At 54.5% G+C, this 20716-nt stretch overlaps 2 protein-coding genes across 6 annotated transcripts in view; one reads left to right on the forward strand and one right to left on the reverse strand.

The window, feature by feature from the left end:
- The window catches only part of TXNDC16 (thioredoxin domain containing 16), a 44375-nt gene extending 38963 nt beyond the window's left edge, over window positions 1-5412 (reverse strand). For 3 of the 5 annotated variants that reach the window (XR_005601923.1, XR_005601924.1, XM_039552065.1), the window contains exons 1-2: window positions 5329-5412; window positions 4842-5106 (exon numbers count right to left, since the gene is read on the reverse strand). The gene's annotated coding sequence lies outside the window, so the exon portion shown is untranslated. Of the gene's footprint in view, window positions 1-923; window positions 1053-4841; window positions 5107-5307 lie in introns of all 5 variants that reach the window. The other 2 variants (XM_039552064.1, XM_039552063.1) reach the window with 2 other exon arrangements.
- A 279-nt stretch (window positions 5413-5691) lies between these two features.
- On the forward strand, window positions 5692-20542 carry GPR137C (G protein-coupled receptor 137C). Its single transcript, XM_039552067.1, has 7 exons — window positions 5692-6143; window positions 13415-13458; window positions 14082-14310; window positions 16673-16822; window positions 17333-17455; window positions 17550-17665; window positions 18526-20542. The coding sequence occupies exons 1-7, from the start codon at window positions 5811-5813 to the stop codon at window positions 18671-18673; spliced, it is 1143 nt and encodes a 380-aa protein (XP_039408001.1). The 5' UTR covers window positions 5692-5810; the 3' UTR covers window positions 18674-20542.
- The last annotated feature ends 174 nt before the right edge of the window (window positions 20543-20716 follow it).

The following is a 20716-nucleotide window of genomic DNA, read 5'->3' on the forward strand; positions in this document are numbered from 1 at the left end:
TTGAGGAAATGATGAATTAGTCACTCAATCCACAGGTGACTCAGACAACTGCAAAGAGGACAGCAGAGGCCACTCTCTTCCCTCTGAGTGGCACCTTCGAGTGCACAGACCCTCAGGGCTTTCAGCTTAGGGCTTGCTTTTCTTCCCTCCTTTTTATTTCTTTTGAGTCAAACAAAAATTCCATGCACAGGCAGCGCAGCAGTGACAGCATCATCCACAAACCCCCGCCCAAACTGTCTCGATTCCTGCTAAAAAGCTCCGAGGATGCCAACAGAATTTATGTGGCCCTGAAAGGTGTTTGCAAAGGGATGGGACATGTTGAGGTTGCCAAAAATCAAAGGGCCACTTGAGATTCAAACAGGAGACCTCCTGTTCCGGTGCAAAATAGAAATGTGCATCTTCTGACACTTGTTTCTGGTCAGAGTGAGGAAGAATTTTGCAGGTATATTTATAAAGATTTGGTAGCTGAAGCCCTCAGCATGAGGATGTGGTGCTGGTGCTTCAGGAACACATGTTCCAAATTATTTTTTTTATAGAATAACTGATTTCTCTCTTATATTTATAAGGATTTATGTAACTTAAATGGATGCTATTTTTATATATACTGCTGGGTTCTTCTCTGTGATCAGACGTTCTATACAATTTAACCTTTAAAGGATTAATTTAAAAGTTTAGATTACCTTGGACCTAAAATATGTGTAGCAATAAGTCAGACAAGAATTCTGTAAAATCTCTTCTGCTCCTGGCTACTGATTTTGCCACTTCTCAGTAGCCACCTTGACTTCCCCAGAGAATACATATACTAAGTGTGAATTTTCCTGAACAGATTGATTTTGATGGGAAGTCACTAGGGTGCCTCTAGGACGGAACAAGACGATCTTTAAAGTCCCTCCCAACCCAAACCCATCTGGGATTCCGCTCACTTCACGCCGTGGCAGACGATGTGAGGAGGTTAAAGGGCCCTAAGGATGAGAAGCCACCTTCTTCCCACTCCATTCCTTCCCAGCCTGCTCCTCAGGGATTGGTCTCTGCTGCTGGAGCGTGGCTGCTCCCTGCTCAACAAAGGGACAAAGCTGGAACTGAATCCATGCAGAATTTGCATCATGAGCTGCAGCTGCTTCCCTCAACAAACACCCCTGTGTCCATGGGCTGTCATTCCCTCCAACACCCTGCCAGAGGATGTCAGCTCACCACGGCTGCCCTGGGATCAACCCAAGCTCAAACACTCCAAAAACAAGCAGGGAAAGACCCTCTGCCATGCTCCAGGAGTGAGGAGTTACTGACAGCCAGGCACACTCAGCCTTCACAGGCTCCTTCTCCCAGAGCTGAGGGTTTTGGATCAGGCCTGAAGGCACAACAGAGGTGGAAACACATGAATTTTTTTCTTTTCATCTCAAAATCTCCAGTTGTCTCCTTTCCAGCTTTGGGCAGTGTCAGGCATTTCTGGTCCCGTGCCCTCCCATCTGTTCCCCTGGCTTACAGAGGGGACAGGGATCAGGCTGGGGGTGGGGGGGGATGTTTATTAAATGACAGACTTGGCTACGGCAGGATGGAAAAATAAACACAATCCTGGCATGTGGGAACGAGCCCAGGCCAAATGGGAGAGCTTACTGTCAAGGAAGGAAGAGGAGCAGCCTCCAAGGACTCATGGATGTCACAGGATTATACCTGGAGGAGAGGGTCAGCAGTTTAAAACATAACTCCAGCCACCAAGGAGAGCTCAGAGCCCCTTGCAGGGCCTAAAGGGGCTCCAGGAGAGCTGGAGAGGGACTGGGGACAAAGGATGGAGGGACAGGACACAGGGAATGGCTTCCCACTGCCAGGGCAGGGATGGATGGGAGATTGGGAAGGAGTTCTTTGCTGTAAGGGTGGGGAGGCCCTGGCACAGGGTGCCCAGAGAAGCTGGGGCTGCCCCTGGATCCCTGGCAGTGCCCAAGGCCAGGTTGGATGGGGCTTGGAGCAGCCTGGGACAGTGGAAGGTGTCTCTGCCCATGGCAGGGGTGGAATGAGATGGGATTTAAGGTCCTTTCCAACCCAAACCATTCTGGGATCCTGTGAAAAACATGTGCTCACCCTCTCCCTACTCATGTCCTCTCACCTCCTCATCACTCCACCCTCCCAGCAGCTTCCCTCTGTTCCTCATCAATCCAGACCTGAATATTCAGCTTTTAGGCCATTTCCTCTGTCACCTCTTCCCCATCAATGGAAAATTAACACCCTAGGGCTGGAAACAGCCACAACCCTGTGCCACTGACACCTGCAGGATTGCCAGAGATGTGTGAAAATACCACGGATGTGTGAACCAGCTCTGTGTCACTGCTGGGAAATCTTAAGCCCATGGACAAGGGACAGCCTAGCACAGCACTGATGGATGCCAGGCCTGGCTCATGTTTCCACTGTCATAATTCCAAGACAGAGCCAGGCAAGGTGGTTAAGGTCACTGTAGGTGACCTGAAGTGAAACCAAATCCACCAGAGACACCCAGCACAAACTCTTGTGGGGGTATAAATTGCTTGTGCCACATCAGTTTTGCTTGGGAACCCCACAGTGGAATCCAGGGGCTGGGATCACCTCTGATCCCAGCTGCTTTCCCTGACACTTTTCCTCACACAGATCCCAGCTGCCAAGATTTATCACTGAGGAAGCTGAGCTTCCTCAAAGGAGGATATCGTGGGGTGGGATTTAAGAGTCACAAGACAAGGATGAACTGCTGTCCTAGTGGAATTATGGACTGCACAGCCAGCTGGTACCATCTCCATCATCCACGGGCTTCCCTGAACTCAGGAGAAACACCATCAGCCCGGATTTTAATGCCAGTGATATAAAATCGACACTTTACATCTTGTCCAAATATCCTCACAGAATCCCTGAATGATTTGGGTTGGATGGGACCTTAAAACTGATCTGGTTCCACCCCTGCCATGGGCAGGGACACCTCCCACTGTCCCAGGTTGCTCCAAGCCCCATCCAACCTGGCCTTGGACACTTCCAGAGATCCAGGGGCAGCCACAGCTTCTCTGGGCACCCTGTGCCAGGGCCTCCCCAGAAATACACTGCACTGCTGCTCTGAGTTCATTTGATCCCATTCCATCATCTCCCAGCCCTCAGCTGGTAAGTTTCAACTCCTAAACCCCGAGTATTTAGGATGTTCCTAAATGGAGTCACTTCAAGCTCTCCTGTGCTGACAGACCCAGATAGGTCTCTCTTTGCAGCAGGACACTCACCCCACACCCAGCTGGCACAGATTTTTGGCAGGATTCTCGCCTGCCTTCCACGCCCTTCTGGCAGCACTTAACCAGTGAGCTGCTCTCCCAAATTTCCTGGCGGGAAGGACACGAACCAGACCCCAAATCCATTGGAGCTGACTCAATCCCTTAGCTACAGCAGAGTGGACAGGCTGAAGCTCTCTCTCCAATTCAAATGGATGTCCCAGCACAAATATCCCTCCTGCTGCTGCTCCAAAACACAAGACAGAGCAGAACACTGATGCTCTCCCTGCGTTTTTGTCTGTGCAAACAAGTTTCCTTTAGGTGATCCAGAAAAATGACAGAATTTCTCAGGTTGGAAAAGACCTCTAAGATCATTGAGTCCAAGCATTCCCCAAGGGGAAATGGCTTCCCACTGCCAGAGGGCAGGGATGGATGGGATATTGGGATTGAATTCCTGGCTGTGAGAGTGGGGAGGCCCTGGCACAGGGTGCCCAGAGAAGCTGTGGCTGCTCCTGGATCCCTGAAGTGTCCAAGGCCAGGCTGGACGGGGCTTGGAGCAGCCTGGGACAGTGGAAGGTGTCCCTGCCCATGGCAGGGGTGGAACCAGATCAGTTTTAAGGTCCCTTCCAACCCAACCCACGATTCCTTCCCTGGAATTGTATTACTTTTCCTACTTTTCACTACACACTTCCCCTCCCTGCTCCAGACTTTTCCTACACAGCCGACAAATTAATTATCACAAACCCATGATAATTGTCACAGGTTCATTAGCACTACCCAATTTGCTGGCACAGAGCTCAACCCAACTCCTTTCAAATTTTCCAAAGGTAAGTTCCTGGACACAAGTGATTTGAGTAGGGTGGAAAAGCTGCAATTCCCCAGCGTTTGGAGCTGGAATAACAGTGAGATGCTTCTCCAGAACTTTGGAATAAGCCTGCAATTATGGGACTGAAGTAACTACCAGCCCCTTCCACCCACTCCATCTCCCTACTGCCTACAGGAGCAGCTGTGGGAGCACCTTGAAGCACAGGGATCCTTCTCTGGGAGACATCCAAGTGCATCCTAGCCTGCTGCCCAGTGTGCTTTGCCTGGATTTTTGCAGTGATGCTCCCACGCTGCCCCTTATCCTGCCACTTCCAGAAGAGCTTCACTTTCATTTTCACTTCCAGGTCCAACTTCCCAGCAGGTGGGTCTCACTTGCTATCCAAGGCTGCAGGAGGGACATGCTGCAGCCTTTCCCTCTGCCCACACTCAGGAGAGGAGGGCTTTGATTCCCACGGACAGCACACAGCCTGCAGCATGGAACCATGGAATCTTACAGGTTGGAAAAAACCTCTACGACCAACGATTCCAACCATCCCCCCAGCACTGCCAAGCCCATCACTAACCCACGTCCCCACGTGCCCGTGGTTCGTGAACACTTCCAAGGATGGCGAATCCACCACTTCCCTGACAGCATCACCACCTGCTGGAATCACCACCTGCTGAATTCCACCACTTCCCCGGTGGAAGCAGCATCACTCACTGCTGCTGCCCCGCTGCCCCGTTCCGTCTGTCCTTGGGGACCCCGAAATCCCTGGAAAACAGCCGGCATTGGACGCAAGCTCCGGTCGGCTTAGGGCTGTCACTTACCCGGTGTTCCGAGCGTTAATGCCGATGTCCTCATCCCTCCTCCGCGGTGCTAGGCCAGCATCCCGCCCCGGGCTGTCCCTCTGGTCAGTGGCTTGGCTGCACGGCTGGAACACCCGGGATGCCCAAACCAGCGCTGGTGGGTCTGTGCCAGCCCGGCGATGGGACCCCTGAGCCGAGCGAGGCCTCTCGGTATCCTCCAGCCGGAGCCGAAACCTCTTCGCAGCGCGGGTCCCTGAGGTGTCCCTGAAAACACGGGGATGGCCGCCTGCATGGAACAGACGGTCTGTGAGCGGCACCCGGGCATCCCCACACCGCCACGGACCCAACCTGCAGCGGGCATGTTCCCGCACCCCGACTCTGCCTGCGGCGGTGCCCAGATCCCCGCGGCTCCTCCGGGGGGCCCCTCAGCGCTCCCCTCATCCCTTCGCCCCTCCCTCATCCTTCTCATCTCCTTCTCCTCTCTCACCCCTCTCCGTCCCCCTCTCACCCCTCGCCGCCTCTCAGGGAAGGAGGAAGTGATGGAGAGCGGGCGGCGTCGCCAACCCAAGAAGCAAAGCGGCGGCGCGGCGGGGGCGTCGCGCGGGTGATTGACAGGCGGCGCCGGCCAGTGGGAGCGGCGGATGGGCGCGGCGGGGGGCGGGGCCGGCGGGCGGCCAATGGGGGGCGCGCGCCGCCGCCCCTCAAATCAGCGGGCTCAGGCGGCTGTCCCCGGCACGGAGTTGTTTGGCGGCGGGCGGGCGGGCGGTGCAGCCGGGCGGGCGGGAGGGAGGGAGAAGGAGAAGGAGGAGGAGGAGAAGAAGAAGAAGGAGGAGGAGGAGGAGGAGGAGGAAGAAGAAGAAGAAGAAGAAGAAGAAGAAGAAGAAGAAAAGAAGAAGAAGAAGTGTGGGGGGAGGCTCCCCTTTGTTGCATGGGGGTGTCCAGCCGGGGCTGAGGGAAGGCAGGGAGGGGGTCGGTGCCTCCCGCTGCCCCATGGCCCTCGCTGAGGGGGCGGCCGTGCCCTACGCCGTGGAGCTGGGGCTCACCGTGCTCCACACGGCGCTCTACGCCGCGCTCTTCCTCTTCGCCTACCTGCAGCTCTGGCTGCTGCTCTACTACCGCGAGCGGCGGCTGAGTTACCACACGCTCTGCCTCTTCCTCTGCCTGCTCTGGGCAGCCCTCAGGACCACCCTGTTCTCCTTCTACCTGCAGAATTCCCTGCAGGCCCTCCGCCTCCAGCAGCCCTTCGCCCACTGGCTCCTGTACTGCCTGCCCGGCTGCCTCCTCTTCTCCAGCCTCTGCCTTCTCAACCTCTATTTCGCCGAGGTAAGTTTTGCCTTTGGGCAAAACCTCTCCAAAATTCCCTTTCTCAAACCTCCACCCTGCGGGACACCGGGGCTGGAAGCTCCTCTTCAGCCACCTCTCTGAACTTGGAGCGCCCTGGAGCCGAGGCTTGGGGGTGGGATGGGGATGTGAGTGTCCAGGTGAGGCTGGGAGGCGATCCTGGGGCTCTGCCCCCGCTGAGGCTTTGGGACAGGCTGGGGGATGCAGGGCTATGCCCTGGATCCCGGCTTGGACGGAGGCACAGGGGTATGCCCTGAATCCTGCCTTGGAGGGAGGCACAGGGATTGTGCCCTGAATCCAGCCCTCAGTGCAGACTTTGGGACAGGCTGGGGGCATGCAGGGATTGTGCCCTGAATCCAAGCCCGTGGGGAGGCACGGGGATTGTGCCCTGAATCCAGGCTTGGGGAGAAGCACAGGGATTGTGCCCTTAATCCAAGCTTGGGGGGCGGGGTGGGATTTGGGGGGGGATGGTGTGAGCTAAAAGTGTGCCCAAAATCCCAGCATCAGGGGTTTGGGGTGCAGGGCTGTACCCTGACTGCAGACCCCGGGGTGGGGGGGGGGGGGGACAGGCACATGCCCTGAATTTGGGATTTGGGGGTGCAGGGAGATGCCCTGCTCCCAGGTTGGGTTTTCCTCTTTGCAACCCAGACCCACGGCAGGGGTGTTTGTGGGGGGGGGCATCACTTGAGGGACTGTTTTGCATCTTGTTTTAATTGATTCCCCTTGTGCAAAGGGGACCAGAAAGTGGCAGCAGCAGGGGCTGCTCTGGCCTGGAGTGATGCCAACCATTACGTCACCAGCCAGAGCCTCTTCTGCTATTGTTGCTGCGCTCCCTCCTTCTCTCCATCGCTCCGCTGCGAACCGGGCTTGTTGTTCCGCAGCTTGTCAGACAAAAAAAACCCCGAGATCCCTCACACAACAGCCCGGGGAAGCTGAGGGGGGGCCCCTTCCCAGCACCACGATCGCTGCTGGGACGGTGCAGAGCCGCTTGTTATTGTCACCGAGCTGTGTCCCTGCTTTTCTGGGTTTCCCATCACTCGTGTTGTGATTTTTTTAGCCTCCTTCCCTTAGTCCTTCCACTTGCCTTTATCTCCTAAAGCCCTGGCTCTCCCCTCCCCATCTTCCTCCTGAATATTTTGTTTCTGCTCCAGTTTCTCGTGAGCAGCCCTCTGCTCGCCTGCCTCCCGGTTCGCTGCCTATTTATGAAACAAGTCACCACTTTTTTTCCTTCCAGCTTTGTTGTTGTTGTTGGGATTCTTTGCTCTGCAGCTCTCAGCTGTTCCCCAGCCTCACAAAGGAATCGCTAGCACACAGCGAAATCGCTCCGTCGCTCCGATGTGTCACCCACGGGAGTTATGATTTCATTTTCCCCAGGACACCAGCATTCACATGATACTTGGAGCAGTGGGGTTGTTCAGCTGTTTGGGTTCTTTCCCCCCCCCCCCTTTTTTCTCCCAATAAACACCTGGAGGCTTTGGGGGGTGAGCTGCCTGTTGCAAAAGCTGTCGGAGGTGTTGTTGATGGAGTGGCAGTGGAATAACAAATGGTGCATAGAGTGCACAAATCTGTCTTGTCTGCTCAAGGGAGCCTGACCTCCCAATTGCTCCAGCCAGGAGGGGTTTGTGTCCCTGGAAAGGCAGGGATTCTGTGCTCTGCTCCACAGAGTGGCTGGATTTCTGTTTTCTTCTAGGTCACTGGATTTGACAGCAGATTTGCCCCTCTGCAGGCTTGTTTAAAGGTCCTCTTAAAGTAAATCCAAATAGATTCCCAGGCTTCTCCTCCTCCCACGATATCTGTTTTTCAGTGAACTCTGCATATATCCCACTTCTTTCTCCTTGAAGACCTAGAGCCAAGGGAAATCCTGTCTGAGGAAATAAGAGCTGCGAATCTGGAGTGGGGAAGGATAAAGTGACTTGTGAAAATGGGTCTGCTTGCTCAGCTCCAGGGAGGGCCTGACGCTTCCCTGGTGCCACCAGGAGGGGTGTCCATCACTCTGTGGGGTTTTTGGGTTATCTCAGTGGTGAAGCTCCAGCGATTTGGAGAAAGAGGGCAGCTGGATGGAAAGCCTCTGGTGCTTTCCTGGCTCCCATGATCTAGAGGTGACTGGTGTGTTTATTGGTGTGACTCCAGCAGAACGTGCCCATCCATTCCCACTTTTTAAGGGCCACTTGGCAGCAGCCTGTGGAAGGACACTGGGCTTCTGCTGGCCTGGGGGTGGCTTCCTGATCCGAGATGTCCTTGGATAAAAGCATGGGCTGCTGCTGTGCTGAGGGCCTGGCTCATTGTCCCTGTACACAGAGCCTCCTTTGTGGAGATGCTGGAGAAATGGCATCTGGGGAAGAAAATGGCCAGTGCTGTTATTCAAGCTGATCTTGCTCAATTTAGGGGGCTCCTCAGGCTGTGTAGAGGCTGGGGATGGAGTGGTGGTGGGGAAGAAGCTCCAGGGAACAGATACCCGTGGAGATGTGGCATTGCTTCATGCTCCAGGCTGTTCTGGGGCTGAAATTCAAATTTGCTAAACTGCCTGGTGTTCCTCCTCTCTGTGGGGACAGGCTGTCCTCTTCCTGTCCCATCTTGGCCCTGGAGATTCCTGAGGGGATGCAGAGACCTGACAGAACGAGTGTGGGATGTGTATTTCTTTTTCACAGAATCCCAGAATGGTTTGAGTTGGAAGGGACCTTAAAGCTCATCCTATTCCACCCCCTGCCAAGGGCAGGGACACCTTCCCCTGTCCCAGGCTGCTCCAGCCTGGCCTTGGACACTTCCAGGGATCCAGGGGCAGCCACAGCTTCTCTGGGCAACCTGTGCCAGGGCCTCCCCACCCTCATGGGGAAGAATTTCTTCCCAATATCCCATCAAACCCTGCCCTCTGGCAGTGGGAAGCCATTCCCTGTGTCCTTTTATTCCAGGCTCTTGTCCAAAGTCCCTCTCCAGCTCTCTTGTAGGTTCCCTTGGGATACTTTTTCCACCTGGAACATCAAAAGGTGTAATAATGCCTTTAGCTTGGGAGCATCTCTTCCTCAGCCTGTACTAGAACGAGTCCTTTCCTGGGAATCTGGAGTTCACAGTCCATCAGGTCAGAATTCCTCAGATCCACTCCCAATCTTGCCTCAATAGCTCAGATATCCAGTCTAGGATGTTCCTTTGCCTTGCCTTTGGAATAGCTCCTGTGCTGCCAGCTGCTTGAATAATGCCACCTTTCCCAAGAGTCTGCCACTTCCAGCTTTTCCCCAGGTCTTTGTCAGGAGCATGCTGCATGGAGATGGAAATACACGGAGGCAGCTCAGGATATTTAACCTGGAGGAAAGAAAAGGAGGCTCCGGGGGGACCTCCTGACTCTCCACAACTCCCTGACAGGAGGGTGCAACCAGGTGGGGGTTGGGCTCTGCTCCCAGGGAACAAGGGACAAGAGGAAAAGGCCTCAAGTTGCACCAGGGGAGGTTTAGATTGGATATTAGGGAAGATTTCTTCATGGAAAGGGTTGTCAGGCATTGGAAGGAGCTGCCCAGGGAGGTTTGGAGTCCTGGAGGTGGCACTCAGAGCTCTGGGCTGGTGACAAGGTGGGCAGCAGGCGCAGGTTGGACTTGATGGTCTTGGAGGTCTTCTCCAACTCAAATGATTCCATGAAATGCAGCCACAACAACCTTGATCTTAAGGACCTTCCTGAGCACTTGGCACCCCTGCTTGTCCTGGGAATCAGCAGCTGGCACAGGGATGAGTAAGGAGTGTTGGCCTGGTGGGACTGATGGCGTGGCCAGAGCCCTTCACCTGTGTGTGTTTCTCTAAGTGCTCCATCTGATGAAATGACATCAGCCCTTTCATCTCTTCCTGCTCTAATTGCCCTGCAGCAGACAGGCATGGAAAGAGCATCCAGCCTGGGAGATGTTTGTCTTTACAGTCCTGGATCTTCTCAGATGGAAAACTGGAAAAGTCTCCATCCTTCAATTCCCTCTTTCACCTTCCCTGTCTCGCAGACACCTGGCAGTGCCCTCTGCCTCACAGGGACAGCTGGTGAGGGATCGCTGAAACCCCAAACTGCTCCATCCCATAGCTGCTGATTCCCCTGTTTTCCAGATGAACAGGTGGCCGTGCTGGGGACCAGCTATTCTAGGAAAGGAGGGAACATGCAAAGTTGCAGCCTGTGTCCATGATGGCATGGAATGATCTCGGTATTAATGAGGATGGTGAGAGATCCTCAGGGAGAGTTCCAGCTTTTCCTCTGTGGGCTGAGGGGGGGGTTTGCACGCTTGGTACAAGGTGTGATCCCAAAATAGTCTGTGCTGTGCTCCCATTATCTCGTGTGGTGAGAGAAGGGATCTGTCTGGGGATGCTCCTGCAGCTGAGCTGTGCTGGGGCAGGGCACGGCTGTGTCTTGTACCTGCAGAGCCCAAACTGGTGCTGCCTTTATGAAGCAAAAGAGAATTTGATTCCAGTGGGCAATGACAAATTCCTGGGTCTTTCAGATCTGTTGATAACAGCCTAAGTGCTGTTAGGGTTAAGATCCTGCCTTGTGCAGGTACCGGGAGTGGTCCTTGGATTCATCTGTGGGATCTGGGATGTGTCACTTATCTTCCCTTAGCAGCTGTGACACCTCCAGTGCACCTTCTAAGGGTGAGGGTGTCTCTTGAACAGACCCTTAGGGGCTCCCTGGGCTGTGATGTGAACAAGGAAATCACTTTTATGGGATAAATCCTCTCATCACAAATCCAAAAGCCTCTGGCATCACAGGGGGCTTTGGGGTCTGTAACTTACCTCAGCCTCACCTTCTGGCTCATGTGGAATGCTCAGGGGATCCATGGCTCTGGAAAGGCACCTGAGTATTCCAAACTGCTGTAAAAGACTTGTTCAGGAGTAAATGTTCCCAGTCCTGCTGCTCTGGGCTGCTGAGACCGCTGTTCCCTGTTTTCATGCTTGACTTCTGGAGCTGGGCTCAGCTCAGATCCGAAGGAACTGTTCAGTTTGCAGGGATTGCTGCTCACAGCTTGGCCTACTGCACCTGCTGAAGCACAGGGGTCTATTTTTCCTGTTTTTCTGAAGAACAGGATCGTTCCTGAGCTCTCTGTGCTGGATTTTTCACAGCAGAACCCTCTGCCTTGGCCGTCCTTGGGCTCAGAGAGCAGCAGAGCCCCGTGCAGGAGGCTCAGAGCTTGTCTCAAGGATAAGAACCCAGAGACACCCTGTGCACACTGGTGGTGCCACCTCCTGACCCAGTCCCTGGGAAGGAAAAGCAACCTTCAGATAACTTATCAGCCTTAATAACTAAAACCACCAACACAGTGGTGTCTGCTCCCTTCCTGAAGTTATAGGAACAACTATCCAGGGGCTAATAAAAGTGTGAGGCTGGAGCTGTGGTCTCCCTCTGCTTTCCATGGCAGCGGGCCAAGCATGAGGCTCAAATTGCTGTTGCACTCTTAACCCTGACTCAGCTTTGTGTGCCTTAATCCCCGGGGCTGCAGGGGAGGCTTTGGGGACAGAGTCCTGCCCAAAACAGCATCTTCCTGTGAGCCAGGGGCACTTCCCTGCTCAGCTGAGGGGCTGTTGCAAGCTGAGAACACAACATTCCCAGCTGGAATACAAGCCAGGGGCTCTGCAGTGCTGCTCAGAGGCTGAGGTTACAGACAGCTCTTCAGGGAGTCACAGCAGGAGTACAGATTCCTCCATGGATTTCCATGCTGCTGGAATGGGTGCTGAACCAGGAGTTTCCCAGCTGGATGCCACCGATGCCTGTTTTGACAGGACGAGAGGAAACAGCCTCAAGTTGTGCCAGGGAATATTTAGACTGGATGTTAGGAAAGAATTCTTCACTGGAAGGGTGGTCAGGTGTTGGAACAGGCTCAGGGCAGTGGTGGAGTCCTCATCCCGGGAAGTGTTTAAAAAAACCACGTGGATGTGGCACTTCAGGGCATGGTTTAGTGGTGAATGTGGTGGTGCTGGATGCATGGTTGTGCTGGATGACCTTGGAGGGCTCTTCCAACCTCAGCAATTGAGTGATTCCATGACACTCCCAAAGTGCTTGAATGTCACCTACAGGCAAACGATGGAGGATTCAGGGATATTTCTGGTTTGGAGTCACCACGTGGCCCTTCCAAGGCCCAGTTTCCTGTAACTCAGATGAGTTTTAGGGCTCAGAGAGGATTGTGCCCCACTCCTGCACTTGTCTGGGCCAGGACAATGGGATAGAGAACATTCCTGAGGCTGGATACCTCCCTCTGCTGAAGAGCCATGTCTCATTACCCACTAAATTGAGCTCGTCCTCCCTCAGCCTTGGGAAGAGGAGGCAGGCAGTGGAAGTGACTCTTGGAAGAGAATCACTGAAGCTGTCCAATGTCCTTTGAAATGCTTGGAACCACTGCAGTGGCTCAGACAACCCTCAGATCCTGAAATGTCTCTGGAAATCCCGTTGGCAGAAGCCTGATTCCTGAAGCTCATGTGCCATTTCTACCTCAGTCCTGACTTGGAAGCAAGAGCCAAGGAATCCCACCAGGATAAAAGCTGACTAAGGATGCCTGGGAGGAGATGAGTGATCCTTCACTGCTGACAGGGAAGGCTCCTTGTGGGAGAAGAGAAACTGAACCTCCACACCTGTGCAGTGATCCCACAAGTACAGGTGGGATCTGTCTGGATGTGTCTCTGTCTCTTCCCAAGTTCCTTCAAGGTCTCTAATCAGGACATGAGCTTTGCCTGTGGCTGAATGTGACCCCAGCTCTGGGATCCTTCCTGATGGGGTCTGTACCTGGAGCTGGTCACAACCCAGTTCCTGCCATGGCTGTTTTCCTGAGCAGTGTGAGCACTGCTTCCCTGTCCCTTTGCAGCAGGAAGTCCCATCTGAGCTGTGACTTGGGAGTGTCTGCACCTTCCTAAACTGTCCCTACTTCTCTAACACGGAAATCCAGCATGGCTGAGGTCCTAAAACAGCCCAAAACACTGGGAAAAGGAGATGTATTTTTGAAGGACTTTAATGACTTTAAGTGCTAAACTCCCTTCTTTTTTTTGAAGTCTTTAAGGTGTGGTGTTAAAGTGCTTTTCAGATATGGGGTGTTAAATGTGTTTATGGTTGTTGGCTACCTGTATTTGGGCTGGGCTTGTACAAGGAAAAAAGTACCAGTCTTTGGGGTCCAGAGCAAGACTTGATGCTAATAAAAAATCCAGAGTCCTTGGAGATGTCCAGCTCTGGTTCCCTTTTTTATCTCTTGACCAATTTGAAAGGAAACTGTAGGCTGTGTAAAATAACCCTGTGCAAATCTTTCCTGCAGGTCATATTCAAAGTGAAATGTGCAGCTGAATTCAACAAGTACAAGTAAGTGCTGCTGTCCTGACCTTCCCTTCAAAGCTGGTCCCAGGGGAATGGGGGGGAATGGGGGGGTCAGGCCCCAAAGGCTGAACAGAGCTCTAATTCCACCCCTGTACTCTGACAAAGGAGCAGAGTTCTGCCTTGGAGCAGGACTGGGAGTGTCAGGGGTGCCAAGGGAGCTCAAGCATCCCAGTTCCCCGGGGTGAACTCTTAGGGTCGCTCTGAGCTGTCCCAGCCCAGGAAAGATGTGCAGAACAAGGCTTGAGCAATGGGTGAGCCCCAGGTTTGTGCAGCTCAGGTGCTTCCCAGGGAAACCCAGGGTGGAAAATGCAAGCTCCAGTGGCTCTCAATAAAGGAGTTGCAGTGGTTGTGATGACTCATGGCTTATTGACTGGAGTTAATGCAGAGCTGGAGCAACACTTAAAATCTGCAAGATAAGAACCTGACTGTCAGAAGATGAGTCTTGTAACTCATGACTGCTTACGCTGCTCATGTGTTATGAGAGCAGCTCCAACAAATCCTCTGCAGCCTTGGGCTGCCAATACAACCCCTGAAATTTGCTGGAAGGGATGTGCAGAACGAACCTGGACTTGCCTCAGTCACCATTTTTCCCCTCACCATCTCTCCAGGGTCCTGTTGTACTTGGGCTCCATCCTCACCAGCCTCCTGTTCCTAGTTGTGAATTTAACCTGTGCAATGCTGATCCACGGCGAGGTCCCGGAGAAGCAGCTGAGGTGGACGGTCCTGGCCCGGGCCCTGGTCAACGACAGCCTCTTCATCCTCTGCGCCATCTCCCTGGCCTGCTGCATGTGCAAGCTGGGAAAGATGTCCTCAGCCAACGTCTACCTCGAGTCCAAGGTGGGTGAATGCCTTGGGAACTCCCACTGGGACTGCTCAGCTGGATCTGGGTGTGCTCACTCAGGGCAGCGCTGGCCTGGTGACACCTGAGCTGCTCTTGCTCGGATTCTCCTTCCGGTGGGGAGGTGGCAACTCTTGGATTCCTCCCTCCACAAAGTGCACGCTCCTGCTGTGGGAATGACGTTTCCTGCGTGTTTTAGGGGAATGCTTTGTCTGCAGCTTTGGCATAACAGATTTATGAGCTGCTTCTGCTTTTTAGGCACAGAAAATCCTGGGTTTGCCTTGAAGAGAGGGCTCTCTAAGAGCAGCAGATGCAGTTTTTGCTGTGTATTTTACCTGTGGCGGGTGTGTCATGCTTCCCTGCAAAGGGAATCCCCCAGAAATCCAGCTTTAGCTGGGCTCTGCTTGGGCAGGATGAGATGTCCTGGATGAGATGAGCATCTTGGAATGGGAGGAGAGGTTGCTGTAGGTCCTGTCCCAAAGCAGCACGGGTGAGGGCCTGAACACACACAGCTCTTTTCCAGCAGGTGGGAGAGTGGAAAAGCCACACCAGCAGTGTGGCAGGAGGCTGCAATCAGTGTCCACTTGAGTGCCTGGAAACATTTAGAGGAAAAACCAGAGCACCTGAGCACAGCCAGTTGAAGCTGAGGCCTTCTGTAGGAGATGTCTGGCTCCTTAAGCAGCAGAGGGCATCGGGTGGCTTCCCAGAATCCAGGATGTGTGGGCTGGGACTGGTGTCCTACCTGGCTCCTGTGACAGCTGTCCAGAGGCTGCAGGTTGCATCCAGGTCTGCAGTGAGCCAGGAGCAGGCAGGAGCAGAGAACCTGCTCCCACCCCTGCTGGCCTGGGCCTGGTCTCCAGCTCTGACTGGCTCTGGACACTCATTAACTCACCCAGTTCCCCCAGTGCAGGAGCTTCCTCTCCTCACATGCCCGAGGCTGCCCCTGGCCTGTGCTCCAGGGAAGCTGTCCGCTTGGATACTCACCCTGGCTGTCTGCTAAAGGTCTCTGCCTCCCTCCCCTGCCTTGGGGGCATCCCCTGACGTTGTGTGTGGGAAACTGCTGCAGAAACGGGGTGGGGATGAGCAGAAATGTTCCACAGATGCCCCAGAACTCAAAGCCACGCAGCAAGGCTGGAGGCTGCTGCCTCCACACTGAAGGTGGGGAAGTTGGAGCCATGGGAAAGGCTGGACTGCAGCCAGCTCCTGTCCTGTGGTCCTTGTGAGCTGGAGATTTGCTTCAGCAGCCTTTGTGCCTCATTGTGCTGGCCTGAGCAGCACGGGCTCACCACCAGTGACAGCAGGATGTGTTCTGGGCTTCGGTGCTGTCACTTGTCTGTTGGCACCTCTCTCCTACTGACTCTCTCAAGATACTGTCCTGAGCTCCAAATCTGGGAAAGCAGAGCTGGAATGTGGAGCAGGCCAGTGAGATGAGCTTCCCCAGCAGATTCTCTGCTTAAACACAAAGGCAGCTCAGGTGCTGAGGGGTGTTTGCCCCCTCACTGGCTTGGTGCCTCCCAGCAGTCATTGAAGGGGATTCATGGATGGATTTAACAAGGACTAAGTTTGTCCCAGAATGGTTTGGGTTGGAAGGGATCTTAAATCCCATCCAGTGCCACCCCTGCCATGGGCAGGGACACCTTCCACTATCCCAGGTTGCTCCAAACCCCATCCAGCCTGGCCTTGGACATTTCCAGGGATCCAGGGGCAGCCACAGCTTCTCTGGGCACCCTGTGCCAGGGCTTGCCCACCCTCACAGCCAGGAATTCCTTTCCAATATCCCATCTATCCCTGCCCTCTGTCTGTTTGAAGCCATTCCCTTGTCCTGTCCCTCCAGGCCATTGTAAATGGTGCCTCTCCATCTTTTCTGTGGGCTCCGTTCAGGAGTTCAAGCTCTGGGACTTTCTTCCCACCCCAAATGTTTGGGCTTCTTTTCTAGACAAACACCATGAAATGCTGGGGTGCTGAGCTGCTGCAAGTGAAACTCCTCTGCAGGGTCTGATGGGGTGTAAAGCAGAAGTTGATTTTCCTGGTGGTTGGTTGTTGGCCTTGTGGAGATTCCCAGAGGAAGGCAGGCGGTGCAGCAGCATCTCCCTGGACCCCCAGTTTGGAGCTGACTGACAAAGTCCTGCCAGTGACACTCCAGTGCCTCAGATCCTTCCCTGCTCCCAGGCAGCTCTGGCTGTGCAGCTCCTGCAATGAACTCATCACATGAGAAAGCTCTTACCCAGCTCTGAATATTTTAGCAACAACATACAAATGTTCTGGGTCATTCTTGGCTGCACAGCTGTTCATGCATTTAAGGGAACGGGGAAGAACATCACAGCTCTGTATTACAACTCCTTTTATTTCTTCCTGTCCTAGGGAACATCTGTCTGCCAGGCTATTCTGGTGGGATCTGTAGTGGCCCTCCTGTACTCCTCAAGGGCTTGCTATAACCTGGTAGCTGTGGCCATATCTCCAGACAATGTTCCTGGTCCTTTTAACTATGGCTGGGACAACCTTTCAGACAAGGTGAGTGTGTGACCCCCAATCCAGACCCAGTGAAGTGAAATGCAGTCACTCCTCATCCTGTGAGGGTGAAAAGGGGGCTCTGGGGGGTGTGAACCCCCACATGAGCTGCCTTTCTGCTTTCAGAAGCTCTCTCCACCCAGCAAACCTGAGTCTTCCTCTCTCCAGCCACTTCTTCAGGAAGGATTCCCTGTTGTGCTCCTCCCTCTCAGCCTGCCAACTCTTCTTTTGAGGGAGAGGAGGGACAAGTCAACTAGAGCAGAACAGCAATGCTTAATCAGGCGTGGCTGTGTGTGAGGGAGAGCCACTGGTGTGGGGAGCGAGCTCCCAGTGCCCTGGTAGCACACTCTGAGCAGAACCAGCTCACCCAAACCAGAGCAGCAGGCAGGTGAAGGTCACTGTGCTGCTTTAGGGACTCCTGCCTTTGGAGGGTTTCTCTGCACTCCCAGTTCCAGCTTTTGGGAGCTCTGTGAGTGGCTAGGATGACACAGACCCTCTGCCTTGTGCCCACAGGTGCACGTGGAGGTGAGCAGCGAGGAGTACGTGGTGTTTGGAGTGGTCCTGTTCCTCTGGGAGCTGGTGCCAACCACTTTCGTGGTGCTGTTCTTCCGCGCTCAGAGACTGACCCAGAACCTGGTAGGCCTGGGCAAGTTCCTCTGTGCAGGGAGGAGCCCCTGGGGTGACTCTTGGGAATGTTTTGGTTCTGGCCTAACTCCTTTCTCCTTGGCAGACTCCAGCAGGGATGGTCAACAGCCACAGCTACAGCTCCAGGGCCTATTTCTTCGACAATCCGAGGCGCTACGACAGCGATGATGACTTGTCACGGCTCGGGGGCAGGGAAGGAGGGTGAGTAAGGGTTGTGCTGCTGCTCTGCTGCCCTCTGGGGAAGCAACAGAGCTCCTGGCTTCTGCTCCTAGGAAAAATTTTGGTGGAAGAGGCAGCTTGGGCAAGGTGGATAGGGCAGGGAGGCTCTGACAGACTTTTTGTTCCCTTCTGCAGCTCACAAGGAGCTGTTTTTATTGGGCAGAAGTGACCAGCTCAGAGGTGGATGTGGATGGTGCTCACAGGTAGTGATTGCACACAGGAAATCTCATTCAGGAGGGCTGGGATCCATTTCAGAGGGCTCTGAAATGATCTCCAGAGGGGTTTCTCCTCTGGGAAGTGAGAGCTGGTGAAGTCCTGGGAGGGACCTGGCACAAAACTCTGCAGGAACCTCTGGTGTGGATGAGAATGGTCAGGTATCCCCAGCAAAACTCTTATGAGGCATCCTGGCAGCCCTGTCACCCGTCATCATGGAATGGTTTGGGCTGGAAGGGACCTTAAAACCTTGTTCCACCCCATGGGCAGGGACACCTTCCACTGCACCAGGTTGCTCCAAGGCCTGTGCAGCCTGGCCTTGGAATACTTCCTTTCCACTTCACTTCCGAGTCCCTCGCTTGCTGCCCAGGGGTGTAGTGAGCAGTTCAGAGGTTCTGGCTCTTCTTGACCAGTGTTGTGGGGCCTGGTGCTCTTGTTCTTGTAGCTGTCTCATCAAAGCCAAGTTCCTTGGAGCTATTGTGCCTTCAAACTTTGACACCCTGACCAGTGCTGGGAGCAGAAGTTTGGCAGAGCGAAATTATTCATCCCTAGAAGTCCATGCTTGGTTTTTTTCTGTCTCTCCTGCAGCTTGGCCACCCCTCAGTCTGTTTTTTCTGTCTCTCCTGCAGCTTGGCCACCCCTCAGTGCTCGGGCTGCTACGGCTCCCTGGCCGGGACCGACAGCGGGAGCGCCGCGGACAGCGCGCCCTTGCTCTGCGCCGCCGGCGGCTCGGAGATCAACCACCACCACAGCTCCCACCCTGCCCCACAGAACTGAGGAGGCTCCCTCTCTTCCCAGAGTGGCACTCATGTATAGGATTGTAACCTGGTTTTCCTCTTTTCCTCCTCTCCCCCCAAAGCATCTAACTCATGACACAAACATTCCACTACCTGCCGCAGCTGCGCGCGGGACTGAGCCCAGGGCTGCAGGCAGTTAAGTCAGAGAACTGTGACTTTAAGGTACCATGTAGCAAAGTGAAGCTGAACTCTCTGGAAGCTTTTTTTTTTTCCTTGGTCTGGTCTTCAAGATGTTGGCAGCTAAATGCACCAGAGCTTCCTCACTAGAAAAGAAACATCAAATGCATATTTGCACTTTTATCTGCACACTTGGAAGGAACGAATCTTGCTCGGGCTGTGCTTGGCCTGAGACTGTTCTAGTTACTCTTTTAATTGCACATGCAGAGCTGGGAGAGGCACTGTCTTCCTGCAAAGACGTGTTCCCTGAAGGACTCTGCATCCTGCCTCCCTGGGAGCGGGGAGCTCTGTCCGGGCAGGGCTCCCGGTGCTGGATGCTGGAGTTTACTGTGCCATATTCCCACCTGGCAGGGCTGGGTGAGGCCTCAGGGCTCGGGGGGGTCTTGCTCTGCCTGCTGGTCCCACCTGGCTGCTGCCCTGTCCTACCTGGGCCTGCGGCTCAGAGCTGAGTGAGGTCAGCGTTCCTGCTGGCCTCGTGACCACCCCGCTGGCCCGTGGCTGAGGGACAGGGCTGGCTTTTCCCTGCAGGGAGAGGCTGCAGCTGGCTCAGCGGGAGTGTGTGTGCAGGAATGTGTGTGAATCCAGGGCTGCTGCACCCGCTGGGTGCCGGCCCTGCTCGCCCTCCTCGATGCCCACAGTGGGGCTCCCCTCGTCCCCCTCAGTATTAAATTGCATTTAGCAGATAACCAAGAGTTTTAACCCGAAGTGAATGTGAACTGCTGGGTCCCCACTGAGGTGCAGGGGGTGTGTGGCTGCCTGTGGAACGTTGCTGTTGCAGACGGAAGGGGCAGAAACCACAGGGATCTGATCCCTGGGCTCCTTGCTCTGCCCTCCCACTGCCCCCAGAGCTGTGGAGTGCAGAGGGGGGGTGGTGCTGGGTCAGGCTGGGAGAGGTCCCTGTGTCTTTACTTAACCAAAATAGCCAAGTTTGACCTGGCCTGGGCTCTTGGAGATGAGGCTTGGTGTTATTCCTGGCTTGTCCCTGAGCCAGCCGCGGGGATGAGCAGAGCAGCTGGGGCTGAAGGCGCTGGTGCAGGGAGGGAGCTGCTCTGACCGTGGGGCCAATCCACCCTGGGACTGCTTTTAACCTGCCCTGTGCTGCTCCACCCCCGCTGTGACGCTGGGGGCCAGGGAATGCCGTGCTAGGACAATGACCTGGGAGCTGGAGAGACGCGGGGCAGCCTCGGTGGTGAGAGAAACGCCAGCCCCGGGGCAGCCCCGGCCTCTCCCCGCCAGCCTGGCCCCGCTCACCCCGGTGTCACTTGTCCCACTGCCCACACGCCGGCCCTGTGCGTGGCTTCTGCTCTCCCTGCTCACCTCCTGCACTCGTGCTGGCCCAAAAAAGCAGCAAGTCCTGCTGCTTCTTTGGAGAAGGCAAAGATGGCAACTCTCAGCACATCCCTTGCTCGAGTCCCTGCCCCAGAGCTCCACCCCGGCTGCTCCCCTGTCTCCTGGCAGGAACAGGTCGCTCCATCTCAATCCCTGCTTGGCTTATGGCGAAGCTGGTGAAGGGCCAGGCACTGTCAGCCTTCCTTCTGCTGCCATAAGTCTCCAAAGACAGCAAGTGACACTCGTGGCCCCTGTTCTTGCTTAAATTCCAAAGCACTAGGAGCACTTTAAGTTTTACTTTGGAGGGAAAGGAGTGTAGTGCAAAAAAAAAAAAAAAAAAAATTAAAAATACTACAAAATCCAAGGGCTACAGGCTCATTGTTCCTCTTGCACTGAAGCACACACCCACACTACGATCTTCCTGGATTGGGGATGGCAGGTCAGGGCAGTGAGCCTCGTTGCTGATGGACCCCTGAGCGACTGGCCAAGCATTTGGGTTTTACTCCTTTGTCCAGTG

Source organism: Corvus cornix, chromosome 5 (assembly GCF_000738735.6).
Source record: "Corvus cornix cornix isolate S_Up_H32 chromosome 5, ASM73873v5, whole genome shotgun sequence".
Classification (NCBI taxonomy): Eukaryota; Metazoa; Chordata; class Aves; order Passeriformes; family Corvidae; genus Corvus; species Corvus cornix.